This window comes from Rhodnius prolixus, unplaced genomic scaffold, assembly GCF_049639745.1.
Source record: "Rhodnius prolixus isolate KJV_2025 unplaced genomic scaffold, Rpr scaffold_1, whole genome shotgun sequence".
Taxonomy (NCBI): Eukaryota; Metazoa; Arthropoda; class Insecta; order Hemiptera; family Reduviidae; genus Rhodnius; species Rhodnius prolixus.
In genome coordinates, this window is record NW_027411581.1 from 61,902,960 (window position 1) to 61,919,409 (window position 16,450).

The following is a 16,450-nucleotide window of genomic DNA, read 5'->3' on the forward strand; positions in this document are numbered from 1 at the left end:
TAAAAAATATTGAAAATAAAAAAGAAATTATTAGTGTATTAATCAAAAGTATTTGTTTTATTTGGAGAATGCCAGTGAACTCTCTTCAGTTGGCAGAGGAGGATTGTATCAAAAGGTAAATCACCCGACATGATATTGTTTGTTTGCGTCTACGGCTATGGTTGGCGTCCAATAGTAATGACGGTCGAAGTGTATTGAGTTGAGAGGTTTATGTGAGAACTAATGAAGATGTTAGATGTTTATATAATTTTAGAGTGTTTACGTAAATTGTTCTTCAAAACTGAAACGAGGTGAGATCAAAACGCCTATTGTGATTATCTCTTATGTAAAAATAATTATTTCCAAATTTTATTTGGTACCATTAAAAGTGAGTACATTTTTAAACATAGCTTGAGTTCGGCAGAACAAGGGCGCAAAATAGTTAATTTTAATCTGCAGCTTTTTATCTTATATTAAAGCTTATAAAAATTTATTCTATTAATATAAAATAAAAATATGGTACCACTAGTTATTTCAGTTGCATAAATTCCAGCAGTAAAATATTTTAGGCCCTCTAGAAAGGTGTTAACAGAATGTAATAGCAATTAACTTTAGTTTATGTAGTTTGATTTTTTTTTTTTTTAATTTTAAACACTGAAACCTTATGTGTAACAAAATAATAATAATAATAAGTAGTAAATTCATCAAGTAGATGCTCCACTCTTTTTTTTCTTGGTGGCGTTCGCAATTAATTGTTAAGATAATCTGCTATTCTTATAAATAAATATTTTCTGAAATAAATGCACTGCTATAAACTATATGTATTTACTACCTCCGGAACTTCTTTAATTTATACTTAAACCTCCCCAGTGCATTTGCTACTCCCAACTCATTTCTTTTTTCTCCTCTCTAACTTCTTGATTAATGTACTTGCTGTGCCTAACACTTGTTGAACAATATTTGGAGAAGTAGGTTTTTTTTTGTTTTTTTTTTTTTGAATAAATGAATCCACGCTGAAATATTTTGGCATGGTTAATAAAAGGTTGCAATTTCACAGTTTCAGAAATAGCTAATATGGAAGTTTATAGGATTACTGAAATTCCTTGAACATAGGTAGCCATGAACTTACGAGATAGACCGGTATGTACAATATTAAAATAAAATATTGCAAGAAATAGTAACAGAATTATATTTGAACTAAATGTTTAGGTAAAAAAAGCAAAAGATGGGGATCTCATATATGGATGTATATCAGGTATGTAGATTTAATTATAATAATTTTTATTATTATTATTATTATTATTGCCCAGTTATATTACGAAATTGATTGCTATGTTAATTTTAACCGGAAATGTATTTAATTAATTTTACCTGTTATCAGTTGCAAAAAGTTTTCAATTTTATTTAATTTTATCGATCAATCTTTTAAGATGAATGTGTAAATTACAGGTTTTGAGGTGGGCCGTACATGGCGTACGCGTGAGGAACTCTCGAACAGTTGGGTGCACCGTCCGAAATCAGCCAATTTTCATGCTGGAGCTCGGGGAGTGTACTCAGTTCTCATTAACAGCAAACATCGAGGAGTCGATAATGGATTTACAATTACCTATGCAAGTATGCATTCTTTTTTTCTAAGCCTACAGATCTGTTCAAAAAATGCTTCGGACTGGTTTCAGTTATGCTGAAACGGGCGGCATTTCCTAACATTTCATTCCAACTTCGGTGATTATTTAGATTAGCTGGCTCTGAAAATATTATACTGTAGATTCTTTAAACTCATTTTTTGTGCCAAAAATGTCGTATCTGTATTAATGGTAATATTCCTGCTCAATTAATGACTTAAGTTTAATATGATCAAGACGTACCTGTTGAAAGTCCTCCATGTTTTTTTAGTGGAGTGATTAAAACTACATTGTAAAGAAAGATGATGCAAAATTAGAGTAATTGTTGTCAAGTTATAGTATATTCGGGAAACCAATTCAGAGTTGGATTAAATTAGATTTTTGGCACACCAAAGCACTACATTTTCAATAGTTTCAAATTTTAAGTTATATTCGGGGGCGATGCCTCTGCACTCCCAGCAACGTTACCACTGATCGTTCTTTATTTCGCGGGGTTGACCTCATTCGGGCTCTCAACCAACATAATGAATGAAATGAACACTCGGGTCACTATTTTTGTAAAGATTTTCGTTTTTTCTTTTATTATTATTATTAATTTGATAAAGAAAATAAAGAATCTTGCGTTTTTCTTCTTTTTTTTTAAACTATTCTCCCTGTTTTGACCCCAAAACATGATTTCGTACAGAATCATGTGAATATGAGGATTTATGAGATGGATAAAAGGAAAGAATGTTCATTTTGTTGGTATAAAATCCCAGTGAGGGCTCTGGGGAGCCTCTTAAAATAGGAAGTAGGTAGTGGGGAGACACTGCAGGAGAGTGTACTGCTCCAATACAACATAAACTTAGGAAATTTTTAGAAGCATAGTGTTTTGTTGTGTTAAAAATGTAACTGGAAAAAAATTTTAAAGGGGAAATATGGAAAAATGAAAATAAAAAATGCGATAATTTTTTAATACAATTTTGTGTTCTCCTCCATTTAATGAACTGAACCAATCGAACCTTTAAACCAAAGTTATTCTTGAATTAAACACAAAGATCCGTTTTTTAAATTATTTATTTTTGGCCAATTTTTTACTTATTTGGGACCCATTAAGCTGTGAACCGTCCTTAAATACTGCTGAGTACAGTATAATTTTGAAAACAATTGAGAGGGAACAAAAATGACCTCATATATGTAAATCGCAAGATAATTTTTGACTTCTTGAAAGTGCCAAAAAAATGATGTCATGTGATATATGTACAATTAAATAAAGTCGTGTATTTTCCCAGAGCCAGCTAATCTATTACTTTAATTTATTGTAACATTAATTTTAAACTCAATTACTTTTTAAAGTATGGATTTCACACTGGGTGTGATTGATAGCGCAAACATGGAACGCACTAACCAGCCTAGGCATGTGCATGTCATTACTCGAGGCTGACAAGTTGATTAAAATCAATCAGATACTGCTTGATAGAACAAATGCAATATCTAATTTCTTTAACTAGTCGAGGTTTATATCTTGGTAACGATAATTTTTAGTAATGTTGCTTTAAAATTTACACTTGAAAGATTGACAGTCCTTGTTCTACGCTATATTACCTTGAAAGGAAAATATTAACTTAAATACCCCTAACAAATTACTTTGATCAATGTTTAAACATATGGAATATAACTGTCCCAAGCATCTGAAAGTTGTTATTTATTTATTTATATAAATAATTTAGTTACACATTTTAGAGAGTTGTTTTTTCCCTTTCCCCTTCGTAATAACATTTAAACAATTCTAATTATGGAATTCAATTTTTCAGCCTTATTTCTGGATCATAATTAATTTTGAAGTATGTAGCACATAAAAAAAACATTTGTTTAATCATTTTCAGGTCCTAAACTTAGGGACTGCAGGAAGATTGGACTTTACAATAAATCTTTAATAAAAAATTGTCAGCTTCAGAACCCAATCAGATTAGTTCGCGCTGTGAAACCAAATAGCGTTTTTGCTCCTGAAGCTGGCTTCCGTTTTGATGGTTAGATTATTAAAGTTGCACGTTAATATTTTAGAACATTCTATTATTTTTATTACAAATTATATGTGTTTTTATTATTTTTTTTTTTAGGATTATATAAAGTCGATAAATATTGGAAAGATAATGAGAACATATACTTCAGATTCAAACGCTTGGATGATCAGCCGGTCGCGCCTTGGGTATCAGAAATTCCTCAGATATTATCTACCTTAAGCCCTTCCGTGACTGAAGAAAATCAGGATGATGACATCACCCCATTCACTTCAAATATTAGGTTTCAGTCTAGAAGCGTAGCGGGCCCTAAACAATGGAAAAGAGAAATAGAAGAGGTATTTATTGACTATATTTTTTTGTTTCCTACATAAGGATTGTTGCCTCAAGATTTGCTACTAGTTCGCATCTCTCACTTTAATCCATCGACCGAAAGTACGGCGACTTTATTTTTTGCTATTTTCTTTAAACTTAATGTTCTTCCAAGAAGTTTGCCCCTTCCAATTTCACCAATAAGTTTTTTTTATACCGAATTTCTAGATATCTTGTTTAGGCTTAATTTCAGTATCACTTTGCAGGCCCACTAGCTTAAGCTTCAAAAATCTGTTGGCCGAATGTCTGATCCAGTAGATCTATGAAATTTATTATAACTGCTCATTAAAAAAATATTAGATAACATATTTTTTCGTAATTTACAGGATAATTCTTCAAGATCGTCTGCTGGTGAAACAACTAGATCAGAAATATCGAATAATAACTCTCAAACGCAGACTCCTGAAATAGCTGAAGATTCCAATTGTTCTCCAACTGATTCGATCAACCATCAACTATCCAATTTTCCAGAATCACCACCACCTGAAGAGCAAGCTGATTTTGATGTACAACCTCAATTAGTAGGAGGAATGCCTGCGCCAAAAATCTGTGATGTAATTTCTAATATTAAACAGATTTATTATATGGGTATAATGTCGGGGGACGGTTAGAAACGTGTTAGATGATTAGAGATGTGGATTTTTTTATATTTTTCTTTTCGGTCTAAAAATGTCTGATTACTTTATTTATTTTTGACATTAATTGTCCAGTCTAATTGAATAATTCGTTTAGGCTCGGGAATTAGAAAGACTTTTCGGTCTCAAGAAGGAAAATAACTAAATAAAATCAATTTAATAACCGACTCCCAAGCTCCCACCAAAAAAAAGTTGCACTTAGTTCAATGGCTACATTAATACCAATTTTTATGTACTCGAATTCAAATACAAAATAATTTAAGTTTTTGAGTGCAGGAAACAAAGAGAAATACTGAAAATGAACTGTAAAAGCTTAAAACATTTTTACAATAAAGTAAAAAGAAAATATAAAGATAAACAGAGGTATTTAGGTTGAAAAGGCTTTTTGTTTTAAATATTTTCTGTTCTGTTTTTAATATCAGAAACAAAAATTTTTCGACTTATACAGTACACTCTATTCACATTTTAAAAAATTTAATTTTATTTTTCATTTTTCAAATCTTGATTATAATGACTTAGGAAATAAAAATAATGTTTACTTTCTCTAACCCCTTTTAATAGAAAATTTAGTGTTTGTGAGAGATTTCAGTTTTCACAGATAATATCGACTTTGAAATCGATGTCGTAACAACTAAGATGCTCCTGATTAAAAGCGCCAATGGGTACCCAGAACTTAGAGCATCAGAAAACAAGTTTTTTTTTTTTTAAAAAACCGGCTGCATCCTCCTTTCTCTTGAGAGGCACTAATAGTTTAACATTAGAAATTGCCATAAGATATTGATAAAGATTTGCATAATTTTTTTTTTTTTTTCTTCACAGGTATTTAAAGAAGAAGTTACCACATTTTCTGGATTAGTAGTTACAGAAACGGTACCACAACTGGAAAATGCTGACGATTTCTATGAATCAGTGTACGAAGAAGAACCTGAGGAAGTCACTGAATTGGGATCAGATGTTGATTTTGGCGAGGAAGAAGAAATAGAAGTTGATTCTAAGTTTATTGAGGATGTTGGTGGTTCACAGATTGTAACGGCCATATCTCTGTCACAGAACAGTCCCCTTTCATCTCAAATGGTATTTTCTTCTAAAATATTTATTGATTTTTTCTACTACTTATTTTCTTTAAGCTTTGAAATTTATTATTATTATTATTATTTTTTTTTTTTTGTAAGTTCCATTTATGAAAACCGTATATTTAATCAATTATTGATGTAATAATTTAATAAATGTTTTCAGCAAAACTTAGAATTAACGTCAGAAATTGATATAGAAGATGGACCCAAATTTGCTCATATTATGGCTGGAAATTCAGATGTAATTCATAATAATTTAGCACCTAATGAAACTTCTACAAGACCCAGCATTTCTTCATTTGGAACAGTCCAAGTAAGCAAATAAAATAAAAATAGAATAAATAAAAATCTATATATATATTTCTTTTTTTAGCTGTGCTTACTTCTTCATATATTTGTTGTATTTTTTTTTCTAAAAATTGTTAAAAATGATAAATTTCGTGTTTTTTAGCGTGCATCCTTGGAAGACACAATTAAAGTAAATTACGACAGTGATGATGATAATGAAGAATTAGTGCAACCATTATTTAGAGAAACAGAAACAAATCAATTGGAAAATAAAGGAAGTGAATGTCTTTATATTTATCCTGGAACAAAATGTGAAAATGATAATGATGTTGAAAAAGCGATTTTAAATGGAAATTTCCAATGGTATCAAGGGAACAGACCTCTTAAAAAAACAACGAAATTAACATCTTACACTCTGCACGAATATGAAGAGAGGTTGGTGGAGGCCACAGAACCAGAAGCTTCGATAATAACTGATGATTTTCAACAGGATGTTTCGGAAATTCATATTGAAAATAATGCAATGATATGTGAACCATTGACTTTACCTGGTCAGAAACCCGATTCTACGTCGCAAGTGGTAATTATTATTATTATTATTATTTTGTCATGATGTTTATTCACATAACAACTGTTGTAGCTTTTATTTTTTAGATTCATAATTTTTTTTTTTAAGCAATCCTTTGGATACTATGTTTGGGAAACAGAATCCTCCCCTATATTCCAATCTATGCAAATCTAAATTCTATTTCAGATCTTTGATAGAATTCTGTTTAGAGTTAATACACTTTTTAAAGTTTTTTAAACAGTATTAATATTTTGAATTGGAGAAATTGGTTTAGATCAATTTCTATTAAATTGTTATAGATAGTCTGGCAGATCCCAGGCATTTTTGAATATTCTTTCGTTCTCTATTACTCTAAATTCTTTGCTAAACCTCTAGGTATTCCACTTAGGCTTCATCAAATCACAGTACCCTTCATATGCTTGAGGGGGCTCTTATTGCCCATCAATGATCCCAACCAGCACATACCATATTTTATTACAGTAACTAGATATCTAATTCAGAAATCTTCCTTAGCTCAGCATTTTTTCCTTCTTGGGAAAGAATTTCTAATACTTTTTGATGCTGTAAGTTCGATTTCTACTCCGATTGTAACAATCCTGTTGTGACACATTATAATTTTTAAAAAATTATATATAAGTATATACATTTTTGTAGGCCATTAACAGAACCGCTGAACATTGCCGATCAGGAAGTGCTGTATGCCCATATCAAGATATAACTCTGGGTGAATTAGTAGCGTATGCGGTTAATCAACCGTTAGATGGTTGTATGTGCCTTTGGGAAAAACATCTTCCAAGTATGAAATACTGCGTTGATCAGATACTCCGTGCTAGACAGTCTCATGGTATTGCTTCCATACAAGGAATGGAGAAAGAACCAAGTGACGGACAGGATAAATTAGGAGAAATATCTTGTGTACAATCTCTGGCATCTGCTGGGTGTTCCTATGATTGGAATAATAAAGGTAAATAAATAACTGTAAACTGATATTTTTTAACTAATTAAATTTAATATTTATTTGTTTAAATACTTGCTTGACAATAATATATATTAAAACTCGTACTGAACTTTAAAAATGATGAAAGGTTTTAAGTTGCTTTAATATGTGTATGCACATCAATTAGTTTTTTATTTTTTATGATTTATTCCTTTTAAATTTAAATGATTTTTAGTTGATTAATTGGGTACTTTTCCGTTAGCCGGGCGCAAATGTCGCCAATTGTTAACCAAACGCGAGCCAAGTCAACGGAAAAAAGTCGAAAACGTTCAACTATAAACAAATATTAATTAATAGTAAGCAAAACAAGTTCAACTATAAACAAATATTAATGAATTGTAAAGAAAACAGTTTTACCCAATACTGTTTTTCGCTTGCGCCCGGCTAACGGAAAAGTACCATTAATTGTATAATAAATATCTGTATGTATAATATAAATCGGTTAGAATCAATAACATCAAGTTCTACGGAAATGGATATGTAATTTCCAGTTCAATTAAGTTTGTGCCAACCATATAACACTTAGTAAACCAGGTAAAAACTTTGTCTACATCAGGGAAATTAAGGCAGACAATCGGCTACTTAATTATAGAATTTCAGTACACCATTACATTACGTGCTATTTCAATTTTCTATCTACAGCTTACTCATATATGCCAAAAGTACAAATATATTCACTATAAAATATAACTAGCATAAATACTACTCTCCAAAAATTCTCTAATGTACACAGAGGTTCAGGATAGTGTAGTTGACACTCTTCTTCTCCTTTATAATAATTATAGAAAAACCTAAACCTATGTTTAATTAAATTTGTATGGGAATAACACAATCATTATTTAAAGAATACTTTATTAAATTACAATTTTGATTCGCACGCCCTTTATTACGATTAATGATGCAGCAAAATTCCTATTTTCTTACAAATCTTTATAGAACGGCAAAGGCTTTTTGATGTTAGCTTTATTATCTAGAACCAAAGTAATCAGATTTAAATCTGGATTGTTCCTCTGGTATAATTTCGTTTTCGTTATAAATATTCTTTATAGAGAAACATAAAATTTTTGGCCTATGGTGTACAGGTTACGTTGTGAGTTTTCATGGGCTTTTTTTCAGTAGAAAAAATAGTGGATACTTATTTTATTTATTCAAATAAGTATCTCCACTTAGGGAAAGATCATTCACATATTTATGCGAATTTTTCAAAGTACTAATTTATTAATTTTTTAAAGTTAACACTTTAGGCGAAATTGCTGCAATGCTTTGTTAGATGGCAATGAAATCATAAGAAAGGCGGAAGAATAAAAATGAAACTAATCCTCCTTTGCTTTAGGCACTATTGTTAAGTAAGAACAGTTATTTAAAGCAATTAATTTGAAGTACGAAACAAAATTTTCTTTTCCAGTCACAGCCTGAATTGCCATATGTAGGATTTAAAAATTCCGAATAAGATTAAATCAATAACAAACGTTAGCGCTACCGCCGATTAGCATTCTCTATAATAATTAGCTTTTTTTTTGTATTAATGTTTAGTTTATTTTATGGGATACTCATGTGTTTGGTGGTTATTTTTGCATTTTGCTTTAGGTGGCACTGGAGTTACACATTTTGTACCTAACTTTGAAGTAGTAAGTGTTGGTGAGGAAGAATCTGGCAACCAAAGTGAGGAAGAGAATTTACAAGATCCATTGGATGTTCCAACATCTTTACTGACTAACAGTCCTCCTCCTAACACAACGACGTTAAGCAATGCAGAAATGTTGTGGAAAGGTTTGGGAGAAATTAGAGCTGAAGCGCTAAGACGTGGTAGTAAAAGTCAAGATTCGAATTCATCGATTAATGATGTAAGCATTTTTATTACATAATGTAATTAAATTATTTATTTGTTGAAATAAGCACAAAGCAGTACTTAAAATAAAATGGTGCCATTTTAAGTTTTAAAGATAATCCAACAATGTTCATGTTCATTTTTTAAAATTATTCTACCTACTGTTTTTAAGGTTTCACAGAAAGATGAAGAACCACTGACTTCAGAAGAGGATGAAACGAATCGAGAAATTGCTGTAAAGGTGAATATTTGTGTAATTTGCTTGAAGACCTAAGAAGACTTGCTTTTACTATATTTAAAAACTTCATTACTAAAATTATGAAAAAAAAATAAAAAATTTTTATTAACAATTTTTATTATGAGAGAATATTAAGATGAAAGTATACTTTTAGATGTAAGTTTTGTTTTCGATCACATAAAAGCGGTTGCCATTGTTTAGGAAGATCGATTAGTGCTTAATGTTTATATTGTGATTTTGAACGGAAGATGAAAATTTGGATTTTAAGGCAGTCTGTGCATAATTCACATAGTCAGATTTTGTTTCAGACTCCTAAGAAGAGGAAGAATGTATATCTGAACGGTCAATACCGCAAGAGGAAACATAGTAAATTATCTGTAGGCGATGAAAGGGACCAAAGTCAGAAGAAAGATATAATGAATCAACGTAGAAGGCCACTAGTCAGATTAAGGAGTACGAGTGAGTAGGCAACTTTTGAGACCTAAATTTCATTTTTATCTGACTTAATTGATGCTGTAAGAAAAATTGAAATTTTACATGAAACCATTAACACTTTATCTCTCTTACAAATTAGTTTTAGTTAAATTGCAATTTCTAAAAGAAATTGCCCTAATCCCTGTTTTTTTTTAAAGTGAGATTTTCTCATTTTTCATCTCAGTAAGTTGAAAAATAATAATAATAAATTTAAAGTTTATTACTGGAAGGTAAGAAAATTTTGTAATTTTATTTTATTTAGAGTTAAATCTTATGATTTCAGTAACTATTTAAAAATACTAACAATGTTTTCTTTGTCATTATTATAAGGAAAGAGGCGATTCCGTAGCAGTTAATACACTATCTCTTCAAGAAATTTGATTATACTTACCATCAAGAATAAATTAAACATTAAAGAACATTGGAAAGATTTAATTGCTATTTATTATATAAATTGCTGTGTAAGTGTAAGTGTATCACCACTGAAAATGTAAAAGATGGAAACACTAAAGATAAAAAACTTACCAAAGTGTTCTCCGTTTGAACATATAAACTTTGATCGCCCGTGTTATTAAAATTCTATCATATCAATTAATATTTCGGGTTGTTCTTTGCCTATTTTCTTTAAATTTCCTTAGTTTCTAAGGAGATGTTTCAGAAAAGACGATAAAAAAAAGTAAACAAACATATTATCTGTTCGTAGCAACTCAATTGTGGCAGTAGTGAATAATTTATTGTAAACAGTTGAACATTACAAAGATGTGAATACATTGTTTTTTTTACTGAGATGGTTTTCCGACAAACGAAAGATAACTTATTCACATTTTTTACTTTCTTTACTTTCATTTCGTTTAGTGCATAATTGTTCTTTGATTAATTCTTGAATTTTCTTAATTTTAAAAAAGAAAAAAATCATGTCCTGTTTAAATGCATTAAAAACTTTGACTAATGTTGCCAAAAATGTTGAACTATTGTTTAATATCTCTGTATATATGTATATTTTTTTTTTAAATCATCTTAATTTAAAAAAAAAGTTCTATTACAATGTGTAGCTTCAAATCCTTTTTCAAATTAAATTAAAGAAAATATAGGCTTGCAATTTTGAGATTGATTTCATTGTGCGGTTTTTCTTTAATATTCTGTCATGATTGGGATTTTGTGGAATTTTAAAGTTAAAGTTAGTTCATCGAATCCGTTGTCTTCCATTTTTATTTCTGTCACTGTAGTGCGTGAAAGAGTCCCCTGGAACAAAAAAAAAAAAAAAAAAAAAAAAAAAAAAACTGGCGAGAAACCCCAAAACATCAGAATTAAAGAGAGAAGATGAAGAAAGAAAGGAAAACAAAAAAAAAATAACCATAGAAAGATGAAAACAATCCCAGAATTTGCCATCGTAATGAACACTTTGAGCTACTGTAGAGTTGTTTGCACCAACTGGTTTGGATTATTTATTTTACTCACTTGATTATTAAAGTTTATTATTTATAATTACCGCTTTCTGAAACAGCCGTACGTATCCATTGATACTTTCTTTTTGTTAAGTTATTCTTCTAATTTTGCCTTATATTAGGCAATTGGAAGAAAAACTTTTATTTCATATGTTTCTGGTTAATTAACCTTTGTAAAATTCTCTAAATATTCTAATATCATTTAAGGTCCAGCCTTATCTATTTATTATTTAAAGTAATAATAATATTTTTTATTTTAAATTTTAGTATTTTAACTTCCTAATACAGAATTAAATATCAATTTTTTGTACACTCGTCTATTTAATTGTTTTTAATTTATCAGTTATTTTTATTCCTTTTATTTTATTAACCGTTGAACTGTCTTCAAAATAAATTATGATAATCCAACTCCTAAATTTAAAGTTTGTACCTGTTACCTGCTTAGATAGTAGCTGTTACAATTAATTAAATATTCTGTAGCCAATAGGAGTTTGTTAAGAAATAATTAATCACAATAAACTGATCTTTAAAGCTCACTTCATATTATCATTGCTAAATGATAATGTAGAGTTTATGACTATATTTTCTGTAAATAAAATTCTTTTTGAATTTGTTTTTATTTCTATTCTTAACTTTACCCTCCTTCTTTAGTTTTGTATACGTGTTCTACTTTCATTTTTATATGCTGTGCTTATTAAATTCTTTGTTCCTCTTTCAGATCTACAATCCAAACTCACTCGCACACGCGTTATACACATTAATGAGAACCAGTCTGGACTTGCGTCATCTGTTGAAGAAGCTTCTAATATTTCTCTTGGCGATAAACAGATAATAGATGTGGAGGCTGAACATGGTGTAAGCAACACAGATTTTGAAAGTTATACTGAGAATTTAACTCCTCGGTATTTAATTTCTCCGACGAATGATTATGAATCAGATGAAGTAAACCTAGCCAGCGACTTTGATATTGAAATAATTGAGGATGTGCAATTACCGAAACGATCAGAAGGAACTATAAGCACTAATGTCCTGGCTTCCGTTTCAAAGGTAAATAAAGACATTTTTCACTTTTTCCCCTTGATAATTAAGAGCAATTTTAAAAATTTCTATTTTATTACATATTAGGCTATTATTATGTTTTCATTAATTTTTTTTTTCTCTACTTAAAACAAAATCGAAGTTTTTGTTTTTTTCTTAGAATTGAACAGGCCTCAAGTGATTGTTTTTCTTTTAAATGAGATTTTTTCCTTAATAGCCTGCATCTTTTCTTTTCTTTTTTTTAATAATCGATGGTCAATTAATCGTACTTGCCAAGTAGGTCCCCAGACCATAACTAGCTTAATAAGAATTTACATTTTTTTTACACTGCTTTTAACAGTGAACTGCGACCGTGTTTCATTTTTTGATGATTTTGTATAGAATAATAACATACTTAACAGGATCACTGTGTTTAATAATATATTTAGGTCATTAAGTCAATTGGAGATCTAAATTATATGGTTAAATAACTTTTTGGCTACTTCCTTGGATTAATGCTCAGACAAATAAAGTGATTGCTTGTAGTTAAGAGGAGCTAGGTTCTACAACTGCCTAAGGGAACCCTCCACCTATATTCCGTACATCTGTAAGTCCCTCTGCCGATTATTTGGAACAATACGTGTTTATGTCTTTCTTAGTCAGATCAGCGAATGCGGGAAATATCTGAGTTGTTTTCATCGACCGTCTTTATTTTTGGTTACTCCTACATCATTTATTTCCACAATTGCATGTATTTATGAACAGTGTGATAGCATAAACTTGTACTCTTTGTAAATACCTCTGAAGTTCTTGAATTTATAATAAATTGTACTTCTCTTGGGTTATTTTCACATTAAATAGTAGTGAACGTCCTCTGTGTCTGTTCTTAGCCCTGAATACAATGTATTGCCACCAAGCTGTGGTGGTAGCACATGCTACTCGACATCTTACTTTTTACTTTATAGTTTTTAAAAAATTACAGAAGGAGAAGGGAAAACAATCAGCTAAAAAGAGGGCTGTACAGAAACCTAATCAACTTATTGCTGCCAAGGATGTGGAAGAATTACCATCATCTATCGATCTTCCTATAATTTGTGATGTAACTTCCCTGTCCAAAGATAACACCGAAAAGAGACCTAAAACTCCCACGCCGTATCTTGACATTTATCTTACTGTACAAGAAAGTAATGATGGAGTAATTGCTGATTCTAGGTAAGACAAAGTTAAATATAATTGGCATACGTGTTGCTTATACCTAAAGTGAAAAAAATTAAATATTAATATTGAACAAGGGTTGTCAATTTGAAAAACATTTATCAGTTAAATCATTATTTGTTATTAACATCATTTAAATTTATATTAAAGTAAAGTTTCTAAAGTGTAGTGTTGTGTTATTTTTTCAGATTATCTTCGCCCAGCAGTGATACAGCATCCTTTGATAGAGTGTGCAATGAACTATGTGAAGGATTACCTTCTAGTAAACAAGAAAATTGGGAATCAAAGAAAGCTGTAAGAATTCCTTTTTACGAAATTTTCTATTACTACAACCTTATGAAAATATAGAAATGTAACTTTTTAGTTTTCTTACTGCAACCGACTTTCTGATGAGTTGGCAGAGCTGTTTGTTTATTTGTGCGCAATCCTGGTTTGTGAATCGTGGGGGAGCTGAGAAAAATTGTTGTACTAGGATAAATAGTTTTTGAAAAGAAGTAATTTCTTTTTATAGTACCACTTACGCGTGTAAGAAATGTGCAAGAGAAAATATTCAAAGTGAGCACTTCAGCTCAATTGGGTAGTTGGACGTAAAGCTGAAAAAATTAGGCATTATTTTACTTTAGCTCAGTAACGAAAAGTTGCAGGAAGCTAATACTTAATATTTCGCTAGGTATCCAATGGGATTTACCGTAAAATGAAAATCTCTTAACCGGAAAGTACTGCTTTTCTGGTTTATTTTTTTTACAGTTTTATGAAAAAAATTTCGAAAATTGTCATTGACAACTTTTTTTTTAATCCGTGTTAATATAAAATGCAACATTTAATTTGGAGAGATAAAATTGTTACAAAAATATTTGGTTTTTGTTTTTGTAGTTGCCTGGTGGTGATATAAAAAAGAAAAAGCGCCCTCGGACCTATCCAGCTTCTCCTTACAAAGCTCTTAAAGAATTACAACTTCCATCTGTAACTCCAAAGAAATACGTCCCATCAAGATTGAACAATGCTCGTAATTTAAAAGGTTTTACAAATGAAGATATGAAAGAAATGAAACGTAGAAAAGAAATATTAGATGACATCATTGAGGAACATTTAATCAGAAAATCTTCCAGTAACAAGTCATCTACTGTTTCTAAAAATAAACAATACACTGCCAAGAAAAGTGATCTGATTCTTCGTCCCAAATCTACCAGACTTAAACAAAAGGTTGCTTCAGACAGTATTTACTTTTAGGATTTTTTTATTTTGATCTTATACATTTGAAGTTTGTTCTTGTTTTTATTTTAATTATTTTTTATTTACATGAATTTATTTGTTTCTTACTTTTCAACCAAATAAAAAATAATTAGTGCCTTTCTATCGTGAGTTATTACTTTATTATATTAGATTAATAATTTTGTTTAATTTTTATGAATTAATTTTGTTACTGTAATGATAAAATACTATGTTTACATATTAATATTCTGAGTTATTGATTCTAATATTGCATAGAATTATTAATTTAAAAATATATATATGTTTGGATTGAGTGAAAAATTTATTAATTTAAAGAGACTTTTCGATTAATATAATACATAGGTACAAAGGCTGTGTAAATAAAAAGTAAGCCATTTTTTTACAGAAGGGAAAGTAATAACCAGTAATGTAAATGTGGAAAGTTAGTTTAAAAAAATAATAAAGTTAATAAAGTAAGTATTTTTTGTATGACGTGGATAAAGAGAGATTTAGCTTTTTCCCTAATCTATTTTAAGCGAAGTGTAATACCATTCTTGATAGTTTCTTTTTATTTTGAAGAAACCATTTAATGGGACAAAGTATTTCTTGGTTTTATTTTAGTAAATTAGGGTATTGTAAGATGAATGTTTAAAATTGGTGTAAATACATTTTGAATATGATTATATAAGAGAACCTTTATAATTTACCAATACATTTTTGTAGGACAATATTTAGATAAGATTGTTTTTCAAACATAGGAAGATAGGCACAGGTTTTATTTAAATTGGGATATGTTTTATAAGATATGTTTGAGGTTTAGGTACATTCATGTTAAATATTGATTATTTAGAGAGAACATTTACAATTATAAACATATCTTCAAAATGAATGTCTTTAGGTAAGAGTTGTTTTCAAATGTAGGAAGATAGGCAAGGTTAATGTATCATGAATTTTTAAAATTAATTAAGGTGAGAATTTTAATTTTAAAGTTTTTAAATATGGGTTTCATAAACTAAATGTTGTACAGAGAAAAATAAAATCTTTGCCAAGTAACTTTTTATTCAGGTGATAGTTCTTCTTTTTTCTTTTTTCTAGTTCAGAAAGCAACTGTGCATGTTAAATCTTAAAATAGAAATTTCCAGCATTTTAGATTCGGAGTCGGCAATTCAATGCAGTAGCATTATCATCAATGCTCTGATTATTAGCATTCAGCTTTAAGTTAAATATCCAGAGATCCACTAGTTTAATTTAATGACAGATACAGTTACTTTTGAAAACGTGGTTTGATCTCTACATTTAAATGAGCGATATAATACCAAAGTTTGATACTTTTTTTATTTACAAAATGGGGACGATTTAAAGTTAAAAATCGGATTCAAAACCAATAAAAGTTTAAACTATTACTAAATTACTAAATGCATTCACCAACATTATTTGATATTTTGATCTTTTTACAATATTTTTGCGAAAGGAGATGCGTTTTTACT

General features: G+C 29.7%; 1 protein-coding gene across 1 annotated transcript; it reads left to right on the forward strand.

The window, feature by feature from the left end:
• The first annotated feature begins 76 nt into the window (after window positions 1-76).
• On the forward strand, window positions 77-16,023 carry LOC141446028 (uncharacterized). The gene is made up of 18 exons (XM_074112366.1): window positions 77-290; window positions 1,037-1,119; window positions 1,189-1,234; window positions 1,429-1,593; window positions 3,467-3,610; window positions 3,701-3,939; window positions 4,300-4,527; window positions 5,428-5,682; window positions 5,845-5,994; window positions 6,133-6,549; window positions 7,192-7,501; window positions 9,122-9,378; window positions 9,535-9,603; window positions 9,909-10,059; window positions 12,238-12,566; window positions 13,519-13,748; window positions 13,940-14,045; window positions 14,625-16,023. Exons 2-18 carry the CDS (start codon window positions 1,099-1,101, stop codon window positions 14,979-14,981), a joined length of 3,474 nt encoding a protein of 1,157 aa, XP_073968467.1. The 5' UTR covers window positions 77-290; window positions 1,037-1,098; the 3' UTR covers window positions 14,982-16,023.
• The last annotated feature ends 427 nt before the right edge of the window (window positions 16,024-16,450 follow it).

Coding starts and splice junctions, on each gene's coding strand:
- LOC141446028 (XM_074112366.1), top strand. CDS start 1,099: ATGAACTTACGAGATAGACCG. Junction 4,528..5,427: donor CTGCGCCAAAAATCTGTGAT/GTAATTTCTAAT, acceptor TTTTCTTCACAG/GTATTTAAAGAAGAAGTTAC. Junction 5,995..6,132: donor CTTCATTTGGAACAGTCCAA/GTAAGCAAATAA, acceptor CGTGTTTTTTAG/CGTGCATCCTTGGAAGACAC.